The sequence below is a fragment of the Chionomys nivalis genome, chromosome 12, assembly GCF_950005125.1.
Source record: "Chionomys nivalis chromosome 12, mChiNiv1.1, whole genome shotgun sequence".
NCBI classification, from domain to species: domain Eukaryota; kingdom Metazoa; phylum Chordata; class Mammalia; order Rodentia; family Cricetidae; genus Chionomys; species Chionomys nivalis.
In genome coordinates, this window is record NC_080097.1 from 68,013,053 (window position 1) to 68,025,535 (window position 12,483).

General features: G+C 45.8%; 1 protein-coding gene across 4 annotated transcripts in view; it reads left to right on the forward strand.

Annotated features, from left to right (window-relative positions):
- Window positions 1-12,483, forward strand: part of LOC130884798 (disks large homolog 5) — a 110,367-nt gene that overhangs the window by 47,230 nt on the left and 50,654 nt on the right. For all 4 annotated transcript variants that reach the window (XM_057785978.1, XM_057785980.1, XM_057785979.1 and 1 more), the window contains exons 4-5: window positions 494-637; window positions 1,311-1,494. In XM_057785978.1, the coding sequence (XP_057641961.1) occupies window positions 494-637; window positions 1,311-1,494 (328 nt within the window). The remainder of the gene's footprint in view (window positions 1-493; window positions 638-1,310; window positions 1,495-12,483) is intronic.

Consider the following 12,483-nt stretch of genomic DNA (forward strand, 5'->3'; position numbering starts at 1 on the left):
AGGCCTTGCAGCATCACTTTAAGCAGCACCGCTCTTGGCCCATATGCTCACCTTGGCATCACAGTGGGTCCCCTGGGGAGTCTTTAAAGCCATCTTGATGCAGGGTCTCCTTCTGAAAATGCTGATTGAGTGCTCTGGGAATCCATGTAGTAATAGGCACCCAGGATTGAGAAGCCCTGTTCTGAAGACAGGAGAAATATTATTCTAGTTTCTGATGGGTCCAGACCTCTGGCATAGACTCTGGGAAATTCGTAGAGAGCAAGTCTTATTCCCCAGGCCTTCCAAGGGAGCTCATGAAGCCAGGGCTTCCTCCATGTGGAAATTGTGACTCTGTTGCCTGAAACCAGGATTGCAAGTTTAGTAAACACCAAGAGGCCACAGTGCATAGGAGCCAGAACCTGGCACCCACTGGGCTGGGATAGTCTAGGACATAGCCTAAATTCATGGACTCCTTGAGGCTTGTGTTCATGGGGTTCTTTGCTCCTGGGGCCAGGCCCTACCACAGGCTGAATCCTGATTATGAGAGGCTTAAGATCCAGTGTGTGCGGGCCATGTCGGACCTGCAGAGTTTACAGAACCAGCACACCAACGCCTTGAAGAGGTGCGAGGAGGTGGCCAAGGAGACAGACTTCTATCAGTGAGTGTTGTGCTGGGAAGGGCCCCAGTACCTGTGGAGTAGCCACCTTCTGCCCTTCTCAGTGTCTAGACAGGGTCCGGGGCTCTGGTGCTCACAAGCAGCCTGCCTTCTGTGAGAGGGCATGTGTCTCTTGAACTCAGTTTTGCTAAGTGTGAAAGAGACTGTTAGCCCCTCCCAGCATTCTTGTCAGCCTTAGAAGCTGATAGATTTGAAAAAAATGATTTAAAACACAAGGCGGGGTCAGGCACCTGAAGCCTTCCGGATCTCTGATTGGTGGCCTTACCACAGCCTATTCTCATGGGACAGACAGCTTGGGCGTTCTCTCCTCAGGACTCCTGACCTCCTTCAGAGGGTATTTGCCGTCTACCTGCCGTGTTGCCCTAGGTCCCAGGACATATAGGCACAGGTTGGGGCTGTCTCATTTCCTTGGAGATATTTGTATCCCTTTCGGTGTTGGGCTTTTCAGAATTGGGATTGAGATTTTTTGTTTGTTTGTTTTTTTGTTTTTTTGAGTTACTTGTTATCTAGGTTTGGCCTCCCTCTGAGTGCTGACCTGACACCTATGGCCATTGTCTTGGTCTTGATCTCTTTGGGGACCTGGGGCTAGTGGTTCCTGGAGATGGGGTGTGGGGGGAGAAATTGGTCAGGACTAAATGTGTCTGTGGGGTTTCAGCACCCTCCACAGCCGGCTCCTGAGTGACCAGACTCAGCTGAAGGATGACGTGGACATGCTGAGACGGGAAAACGGGAAGCTGCTGCGCGAGCGGAACCTCCTGCAGCAGTCCTGGGAGGACATGAAGCGACTCAGGGAGGAGGACCAGAAGGAGATAGGCGACCTCCGGGCCCAACAGCAGCAGGTAAGCCTACAGAGTCAGGGGCCAGCCAAAGACCTCCCTGCCCATCTGTGTACCTACCTGTTCCTCCATTCATTCACTCATCCACCCACCTATCCTACCATCCAAATACTTTCCACCCAATTGTTCATTTCTGTGACCATTAACAAGCATTTCTGGGAAGTCTGTCTCTTTTGAGAACTCGGAATATTGACAGATGAACTGTCTTGTTCTGCTAGAAGCTGTCTCCTGTGAGGAAGACAAACTACTCACATTATCACACGATTCCCTGTCATAAGCATCTCAGGTGCTGTCAAGCAGGGTGATCTCTGAGGCATGCAACTTGGGGTACAGCGGGCCATTGGGGGAGTGTGTGAGTCATTTGGTTTGCAGGGGTTATGTGATATCACAGGCGGAAGCAGGTTGCAAGAAGAGCCTCCATGAAAATACCAAAGGAGTGCTTTTCTTTGTCATTCTTTTGGGTGGCATGGCACCTTCTCCTTTTTTCCTGTATCCAATGTGTTCTCTTCCTTTCCCCAAGCTCTTACTTCACACCACAGAAGCCTGAGTAGCAGCTTGTCAGCTCTGTTTCTGTGAGAGATGCTGGACAGTTCTCCTGTCGTGAAGCTGACTGGATGACCAGGGATGTGGGAAGGGCTTTGACAGACTGAATGCACTGGGTGGGAGAACTGAGCCTTCAAGGGAGGAATTTCCCCACATAACAGTTTTAGTTCCTAAGGATAAGGGATAGAGAGCAGAGTCTTGGGGTTCTCCTGAAAGAGCTGGTGTGCTTAGTCTAAACTTACCTGTTCATCTAGCATGATGTCCTCATAAGTGGGCTTTCTGCTCATTTACAATTCTTAAAAATAATTAAGAAGCTATTCTAAATCCAAAATGTTTGTAAGTGTGCTAGAGTGAACCCCTGACCCACACCCAGTTTTGTATTTACCGGTGTGAACGCTGCCTCTCACCTCAAACACACCAATGTGTGTTTCTTATAAACAAGGATATTCTCTTCTATGTCAGCATCGACTCCAAGCATCACCATCTGTGCATCAGACCCCACCAGCTCTGCCAGCAACAGGAGTTCTTTTAAAGCACGCATTTATTGTACAGCATGTTGGTTTTTCTTTTTGTCCATGCCAATAACACACTCTGGTCATCTCCTCTACCCTTCCCTCACCATTTCTTATCTCCCATTCCTTCTGCCTCAGCACTCTGGTCCTTTTAACAATGTGTTTTCTTAGTAAGGGACCCAGTTCAGTAGGAAATACTATACAGTAGCCTTCTTTTTCTGTCTGATCTCCCTTCATTCTTAAGGCCTTCCTTGACTTCCATGACCTTGATCCTGTTGAAGGTTACAGTTCAGCTGTTTTCTGGGATGCCCCTAGGCTTGGGTCTATCTGATTCTTATGCTCTGCCCATTTTTGATGAACTATGAGAGAATCCTTGCTATGTTCTTAAATCCTCTTGATTGAATTTTGACTAAGTTCTGGCTTATTCCTGGTGCCGTTCTGTTCTTGGTCACTCCTAAGCTGGTGTTTTCAGGACTTGCCACTGTCATTACCTGGCTTCTGTTCACCGTTTCTTTTTTCTTCCCTCTTCCTTTCCTCTGCTCTCTGTGTTGTAGCCCATGCTGGCAATTGTTGGTTCCTCAAGCTTAGTTCTTCCTTCTTTTTCTCCTCTATTTCTTTTTTCGCCTTGGTTTCTGCCTTACCATTCACCCCAGGGTCATTTTACACTGTTTCTCTAGCCTCCGGTACCAGTCATTTATTTTTCCTTCCTTCTTTTGATGGGGGAAAATATTATTTAAAAGTATAACAAGGGAAAATCTGCCAGCTATGGTGTCTCATATCTTTCTAATCCCAGCCTAAGTAGAAGGTTGGCTATCCAGGACTGTACAGTGAGGTCCAGGTTCACCTGTGCTGCAGCCCAACCTCCCACCTCCCAAACAAAGCAATTTGAGTGCTAAATGTGTGTGTGGATATGGAGATATCATCCTTCCCAGGCTCTCACAGTGGAGAGTACTGTCACATACACTGGGCCATGCAAACACACACACAGACACACTGACACAGAGGACAGACAGAAAGAGAAAAACAGACAGACACAGACAGTGACAGACACACAGAGACAGAAAGAGATAGTAAGACAGAGACAGGTAGGAAGGAGAGAGTGACAGAGAGATAGACAGAGACAGAGAGTGGGGAGAAGAGAGAGAGACAGACAGAGACAGAGAGTGGGGAGAAGAGAGACAGACAGATAAGGATTGAGATTGTTTGAAGCCTGTGACCCTCAAAGCTGAGCAGGAAATCACCAGGCTGGGCAATGCAGCACAGCACAGCCACACAAGTGGATCACAGACATACATACATACATGCAGGTGAAATACCCATGGATATAAAATGAATACATAAATCTTTATTTTTTTTTTTTTTCTCAGGGTTTCTCTGTGGTTTTGGAGCCTGTCTTGGAACTAGCTCTTGTAGACCAGGCTGGTCTCGAACTCACAGAGATCCGCCTGCCTTTGCCTCCCAAGTGCTGGGATTAAAGGCGTGCGCCACCACCACCCGGCCTACATAAATCTTTATATAAAAAAGGTAGTGTTTTTATATACTACTCCATGAAGCTTCCCATGGACTCATGCTTAACTTAGACCCCCTCAGCACCTCCTCATCCACAGCTGCTTCTGTGTCTTGGGATACTTAGTGAAAGCCGTGACTCCCAAAGGCACTTCCACTCCCAGCCTGAATTCCTTCTGCTTCCCTCCTGTTCATCTCCGTAACTCCCGTTAAAGCAGCAGTGAGAAGTAATTGACTGGAGCCCAGTTCTAGTTAGCTTGGTGTTTTGTTTTTATTTTAAACACAACCCAGTCTTCCCAAGAGCATGCTTTTCTCTTATTTTAGTCTCCAGGGTGCTGGGATGATAGGCTAGAGCCACCGTGTACTGTCCCTCCTGGTCATTTACTCTGTCATTTCCCCTGTGTGCCCCAACTCCCAATCCCTCTGTAGCCACCCTCCCCACACCATGCTCTTCTTGCTCTTTCTGGGTCCTTGTGCCCCTGCCCAACAGTTCTCAGCCCCAGCAGGTTTGAGTCCTTCGCTGTGCCCCCATGTGCGGCCTTGTGACTTCTGCCTCACCGAATGGCTGCAGGGTTCAGGTGATCAGAAGTAAAAGGGACATGGCTTTGTCTCTGATTCTGTAATTTTTTATTTTTGTGGAATTAATTAATGTGTTTTGTAAGAAATAACAAAGGAGTGAAACTATAGAGACGCTTTATAAATAAAAGTTTGTTTTTTGCTGCACAGAGGTAACGCCCACCCAGTGTGTTTCAGGTCTGTGTGTCTGGAGAGCTGTTCACACGTAGGTCATCTCACACTGCGTCTCCTTGCTGAGTGGATTGTGTGCTTCGCTCTGTCTTAGGACAAATTCCCCTTCATAGGAAAGGTTGATTAGGCTGGCCTCCCATTGACTGATCCGGAGGCTGTTTTCAGAATTTCCACTACCCGCTGTGTCCTATTGAAAATGTGCCCCCCTGGTTTATTGTTTTCATCCAGCTCTTCTGTGGAGAAGTGGCTCAGTTCAAGGAGCTATGAGGTGGATCCGAAGCTGTCAGAGGCTTTGCTGTGAGCCTCCTCCTTGAGGACTTGGTCTTGTGTGACCCAGCTTAGCTGTGGAGGTTATAACCTGTGGGGTCAGTGAGTCCTGGAATGGATAAAGTTCCTGGGAGGGGAAGTAAGTGCAGGTCAGAGCAGCAGGGCCCACTACCGCCCCCTGCAGGAGAAAAACTGCTGCAACAGGACAGTCCTCTCCCTGCCCCTTCTGGGTTCAGGAGGGGTATGTGTGTATGTGAGCCTGTGTCTGTCTGTCTGTCTCTGTGTGTGCTTGAGATGGGATCTCATGTATCCCAATGGTGTTGAACTTCTGATCCTTCTGCATCTACTTCCCGAGTGCTAAGGTTACAGGCATTCGCTACCACTACATATTCAGTGTCAGGAATCAAACCCAGGGCCTCATGAATGCTAGGTAAACACTCTGCCATCTGAGCTTATGGCTGCACCTCAGTCCAGCAAACTCCCATAGCGATGCTGAGGTTGAAAATGGGGCTATTTCAGTATGGCCCACTTGTTCTCATGATTGTGCTGAGGTGGAAAGGCACCAGGCTTAAAGCTTTCACTCTGATGTGCGTGGCACAAAACAAACAATTGCTTTTATTCCAAATTTGTTAACTCTGAGTTAAAATGGCTTCATAGAGGGTGGGGAGAAAAGAGGACCCGCGGATGTTGCTGGTGGTATAAAATGGTGTAACCCTGTGAGAAGTTTGAACATTAATAACCAGGTGAGCCAGTCATTCCAGAACTGAAAGTAGGTATTCACCCAAAGCTAGGGGACAAAGGATTGTAGTAGCATTGCTCAGAGCAGTCCAGAAGTAGAAACAACCCAGCGGTCCATCAATCAATAAATAAAAAGTACAATGTGGTCCAGCCCTTTCTCATTATTCTGCATGAAAATAATACATGTGGACAAACCTTAAAACCATTGGGGAAATTTTATTTAAAGAAGTCTTTACTGGGCATGATGGCCCATGACTATAATCTCAGCACTTGGGAGGCTGAGGCAGGAGGATTGTGAACTCTAAGCCAGCCTGAGCAATGTAATGAGACCCTCTGTCAAAACTGATGGTGATGATGATGACGATGGTCCCTGGGGGTCATAAAGTTTCCTGTCTTTCAGTGTGTTGAAGACCTACAATCTTCACACACATTTACACATTACCCCCGCCCATTCTCTCTCCTCTCTTCCTTGCTTACACCACATATGCTGTGGGAAGGCCTTCTTCCTCCACTGTGGCATTACTTGCTTCCTTTTATTTCGGGATAGCTGTGGCCTTTGTGGGTGTGTTGCATTTGCTTTCAGATCAGATTAGTCTGACTGTGATTTCAACAAAGTACCCCACCAAGAGAGAAGGTTAGTCTGCCAGAGGGAGAGGCAGTGGAGTCTATGAGCTGATGTGTTCCTTGTTCTACTCAGCTGGCTTTCTCACCTTCCCAGACGCTGCCCAGGTAGAGGGAAAGCTACCAACAGGGGGAGCAGGTGACATGGGATAGCCACAGGCTTGCTCCGCTGTGGGCCTAAAGGCAAAGGTCAGCCTCACTGGACAAGGCTGGTTTTGTTGCCTGGTTCCTCCCACGCCTTGTAAACCTGAAGAGGCCCTTACAGGGTAAATGGTGCTGTTTAACTTGCATGTTTGCTGGAGGGATTTGTGGGGCCTTCCAGTCCTCTTCATGATTTATCTCAGAGGAAATGAGGCTGCCCTCAGTGAGAGGGGTGATCCTGGGCCTGGGCCTCTGTCCTCAGGAGCTGCAGACAGGTGCTTTATGCTTCTTCTGAGCTGTGGGGGAGGAGGCTGAGGGCTGAAGCCTGGCCCCTGTTCCGTTTTCTTGGTGGGAAATGGGTCATCTTGGATTCTTCTGGGGGTGTATCAGGCATGCCGAGAAGCTCCTAGGTTGGGAAAGCCAAGTAGAGGGTATTTTTGTACCAGTCTTCCTGTCCTAAACTAATGTTCAGTTTTTGGTTTACAAAAAAAAAATAAAATTATAAAAACAGCAATGAAGTCACCCCAAACTCAGTGCTGTCTTACTTTGTAGACATGACCAACTTCTATCACCTTTAGCACATATGCTTGTGACATTTTTTCCTATGTCATGTTTTAAAGAAAAGCCTTATTTTCTCCCCCAAGTTTGCCTTTGATTTTTTTAACCCTAAAGTGAGTGTATCATGGGTCTTCTTATTTTGTCTGTTTCTTTAAACATCCACAAACCTTACTATTTTATTGTCAGTGGCGTCTGACTTCTATTCTGTACGTTGACTATTTTAATTCTCAAGACTCCTGCCTTATTACATTCAGTTGACAGAAATGTGTAAGAGGAGGTTTCTCTGTCCCGCCCCATCCCACAACCACTTTTAAATAATCACCCAGAGTTTTAATATTAATTGCTAAATATTTGGCCTGTAGCTCAGACTTATTGCTAATTAGCTCTTACATTTAAATAACCTATTTCTGTTAGTCTTCATTTGCCACAAGGCTCATGGCTTTTTTACCTGTTCTCTAGCATGTCTTGTGTCTTCAGCAACTGGCTCGCATCTCTCTCAACTCCACTCCTCTCCCTGTATCTCCACTTGGCTTTTCTGTCTAGATTTATTCTACCTGGCTATAGATCAAATCAGCTTTATTATTTAATCAATAGGAGCAATACATTTTCACAGCATACAGAAGGATTATCTCACAGCACAAATGTATCTATCATTGTTTTGTGACTACATTAAGTTTTTTATTGTTACTCTTATTTATTTAATAGCTGGGGGTGGTAGATGTGCTCACGTGTCACAGAGCATGTGTGAAAGGACAAATTTTGGGAGTTGGTTTTCTCTCTCCTTTACCATGTGGGTTTCTGAGATTGAACTCAGGTCAGGTCATCAGACTTCACAGCACATGCCTTTTCATACTGAGCCATTAGCTAGCCCTTGTGTGTATCTTTAACATTTTGATTGTTCTAAATAAAATTTCTGTGTCCAAGGAAAGATACCTTTCTTTCATCAATTCAACCAGATCATTTGAGTTTCCTCTCTCCTTGCTCAATGTCTAGTTCTAAAATGTTCTTTTTGGATCTGTGAAAGTTGACTTTTCTCCTGAGGTATCCCAAATATTTTCTTCTTCCATTAGTCTACCTGGGAAGCTGAACATGTGACCAACTCTCTCTCTCTCTCTCTCTCTCTCTCTCTCTCTCTCTCTCTCTCTCTCTCTCTCTGTGTGTGTGTGTGTGTGTGTGTGTGTGTGTGTGAGTGTGTGTGTGTGTGTGTGTGTGTGTGTGAGAGAGAGAGAGAGAGAGAGAGTGTCTATGAGTGTGTATGTGTATGTTGCTTAGTTTTAATTATCAACTTGACACGACATAGAATTACCTGGGAAGGTAGTCTAATGAGGGATTGTCTGGATTAGTTGGCCTGTGGGTATGTCTAATGGAGGATTGTCTTGATGGTTCATTGACCCAGCATCTTAGTCTATGTCCTATGGCTTTAAAGAGACATCATGATCATGGCAACTCTTATAAAGGAAAGCATTTAGTTGGGGCTAGCTTACAGTTCAGAAGTTTAGTTCATTGTTGTCATGGTGGGAAACATGGCAGTTCACAGGCAGACATGGTGCTGGAGAAGTTGAGAGTTCTACAGTCAGATCTGCAGGCAGCAGAAGAGAAAGACTCTGGAACTGGCTTTGGCTTTTGAAACCCCAAAGTCCACCCCCAATGACATACTTCCTCTAACAAAGCCATACCTATTTCACCAAGGCCACATCTCCTAATTCCTCTCAAGTACTGCCGCTCCCTAGTGACCAAGCATTCAAACATATGAGCCTATGTGGGCCATTCTTATTCAGACCACCACACATCATTCCCTAGATTGGGCCCTGAGATGAGTCAGAGTGAAGAAAGCAGAGAACAAGTAATCCAAATCCATGTGTTTACTCTCCCTCTGCTTTTGACTTTGGATATGGTGCTTCAAGTTTCTGCCTCGACTTCCCCTCTATAGTGGACTGCAACCTGGAATTGTGAGTCAGATAAACCCGTTTCTTTCCTAAGTTTCTTTTGGCTGGGCTGTTTTTTTAATCACAGCAACAGAAAAGTAAGCCCTTCCCGTCTGTGTGTGTGTGTCTCTGTCTCTCTCTCTCTCTCTCTGTCTCTCTCTCTCTGTATGTGTTGTTTGTAATTCTCCACTAAGAACATAATCTTCTCATGATGAACAGGAAACATTCTAGACTGGCAGATAGCATCTTTTCCAGTTCTTGGGAATTCACATGACTGTAATTCTCCTTAATTTCTTTGAAGCTGTTGATGATAAAATGCAGGCTTGAGTCTGAGCCCTTATGAGAGAAGTTGAGAAATGCTTGGGGCCTGGGAGTCTCTTTGAAGGTCTGGATGCTGTCCTTTGCAAGCCTATGCCTCTCTAAGGCTTCAGTGAGCCAGAGGCCAGGAGATACAGAGGGATGGAGTCGGGCTTACAGACAGTGAGGCCTCTTCAGTCAGGGTTTTACCCAGGGAACTGCACTGTGCCCTGGGGGCTCTGTCTCACCAGTCTCCTTTGGCTCTACAATCCACCACATCGTCAGAGCTGTGCTGAGCCTCATAAGGACACATTTCCATAGGCCTGACCTCTCTGAACCAGGAATGAAAGCATAACCTGGCAGCCTGATTCCTGCATCCTGGCTTGTCTAGCACACCTGGCTCTAAATCTGGGAAACTGGTTCTCAGTAAAGAACGAGTGTGGTGGTACAAACTCAGAGTCTAGTGTGAATGGTGAAGTAATGCTGTCACCAAACTAGCTACATTGAAAATGGGTGTTTCTTAAGGAAAGCTGGAGAGCCTCTGCGTACCCACAGCTGCCCTCTTGTGGGGAATTCAGAATATGGCAACAGTGCCTTTGGAGGTTTTCCCTGACTGGGAAGGAGGAGGATTAGAGAGTGAAGCATATGAAGTCAGTCTTAAATGAAGTACCTGAGGTATTTGTCCAACACGGAAGATCATCCAGTACAGATGCCACACCCTCTCCAGACACAGGCGCAAGGCAATGGTGTTCCGTCGTCCATGGTGAGTCCTGTGCTGGTGGGATAGTCTTCTCATGTCTTGGTGGCACTGTCTGAGGATGTCCCCATGTCCTCTGGAGCTCATTGCTGGCTCCTGAAGAGTTCAGGTGTCCTCAGTTGGTGCTGTACCTTTGCGCCCAGTTCTCATTGGTCAGTGATTTGTGTCCATTTCAAGCCATGTACAGAAATGTATTTCAAAGAGTTAAAGGGTTTATGGGAAAAGTGAATCTTGATTACATTTTTGAAGTCATAGCAAGAAGATAACCTTATAATCTCAAGGTAAGAAGGAGAGGCTTTCTTAAAGCGTCTGAAGTACAAACTATAAAGGGTATCCTTGGGGGTTTTGCCATAGAGAAGAGTGAAACCCTGGATTCAAAGATGCCATCAGCCACGTAGTGGCAAGAGATCCTTTTGACGAATATACCCAGTAAAGGTAGCTGGAGTTTAAAACTAGCTCCTAGAGGCTGTTGCAGCTCAGGTAGAGAATTCTTACCCAGCATACAAGCGGTCGTGGGATAGAAATGAGAGACCAAAGGGAAACTGAAGTTTAGAAATGGGGATTTCTAGAAGACAAAGGTAGATAATCCACAAACAGAACAGATGCCCATGGTGGCTCCTGTCTGTAATTCCCGTTCCAGGGCACCTGGCGCCCTCTTCTGACCTCCAGGTAAAGTACTCCTGTGGTGCATATGACATTCATACACACAGAATACTCATACATCTAAAGTAAAAATAAATCATTAAAAAAATTAAACAAAGGTCCACTTATTAGCTAGTGGAACTGGCAATGCCTTAAAAGTCTGACTATTGCACAATAGCTCAGAGGTAGGTGGAGACTTAGGTGACCACTGACAGTGAAACAAAATAATGGACTATCCAAAGAACTGTTCTTGAGCTTGAGAAAGGGGGGAAGTTCATGCATCCCTCAATATGGGTGAGCTTCCAGCTTAATGGTATAATTTGATCTCCTCTTTAAAAAAAACTTTTAAAAAAAAGTATGCATTTTAGTCTTTTTTAAATGTACACATTATTTTTTTTATACACATTATTTTTTAAAATGTAATCATATATGTGTGTGCCTGCGTGAATTTGTATATTTGTCACGTGTGCAGGCACCAAGAGAGGGCATCAGATACTCTGGAACTGTAGTTAAGGGGGTGGTGAGCCACATGACCGGGGTGCCAGGAACTGAACTCAGGTCCTCTGCAAGTGCACTAACTTTCGACCCAGCTCTCAGGCTGGTTTTAGTTTGTTTTTTTTTTTTTTTTTTTTTTTTTGTGACAAGGTCTCACATGGCCCAGGCTGGCCTCCAACATGCCAGTCTCTGAGGATGGCTGTGAACTCCTGGTTATCATGCTGCTGTTTCTCAAGTACTAGAATTGTAGGCCTTGTGCCATCAGGACCAGAAGGTCCTGCTTTTTTTTTTTTTGTCTTTGCCACAGCTGCTGTTTCTCCTCCCTTTCCCCAACCCCTCCTTCCTGCTCCTTCTCCCTCCTCCTCTTGTATAGGAGATTTAGTGACAGAATGGCGCTTGGCCCACAGTTTTGTCTGTGTCTCAATGTATATTTCCTGAAAGTAAAAGTGTTTCCACAATACAGTAAGGTTTTTACCTTCTATGTTGTTGATAAGTTTTTGTATTTCATTATCCTAAAATTTCCCTTTGAAAGGAGCAGTTTCTGAAAAGAGTAAGCTAGGTGTCATAGCACACGCTATAATCCAAGAATTCAGTAAGTTGAAATAGAAAAAAGGGAATATGTTTAACATCTAGGCTACCTACATTTTTACAAATAGAGGAAAAATGAAAGACGGAAGGAGATCGGCGGAGCTTGTTTCTGACAGTCTTTTTTGGTCACTTGCAGCCCTGGCATCTGAGCCTGGGGTGTCAGAGAGAGTCTCTGGGATTCTGTTTTTTAAAAAATATATTTAGTTTTTATTTCTCTGTGTGTGTTTGCACACGCACGTGCGCGTGTGCAACTGTGCATGTGAGTGCTCACAGACGCCAGATGAAGGTGCGAGATCCCCCATCACTGGAGCCACAAACATCAGGGATGCTGGGAAACCAACCGCGGCTCTTCAAGAGCCACAAGTGCTCTTAACCACTGAGCCATCTCTCTAGCCCTCCTGATTTTTCCCCAAAGATTTGTTTATTATTGTTTTATATGTGAGTGTTTTGCCTGCACATGTGTCCACCACAGATGTGCAGTTCCTGTGGAGGCCAGAAGAGGGTGTTGGAACCCTGGGATCTGGACCTGGATCATCAGGAGGAGTAGCTGGAGCTCTTAACCACAGAGCCATCTCTCCATCTTGATTCTGGTTGTTTTAGTCAGTTGTTCCTTCTGTGTAGATGTTCTGTCTGTCTCTGGAGGAAATGTTCCACA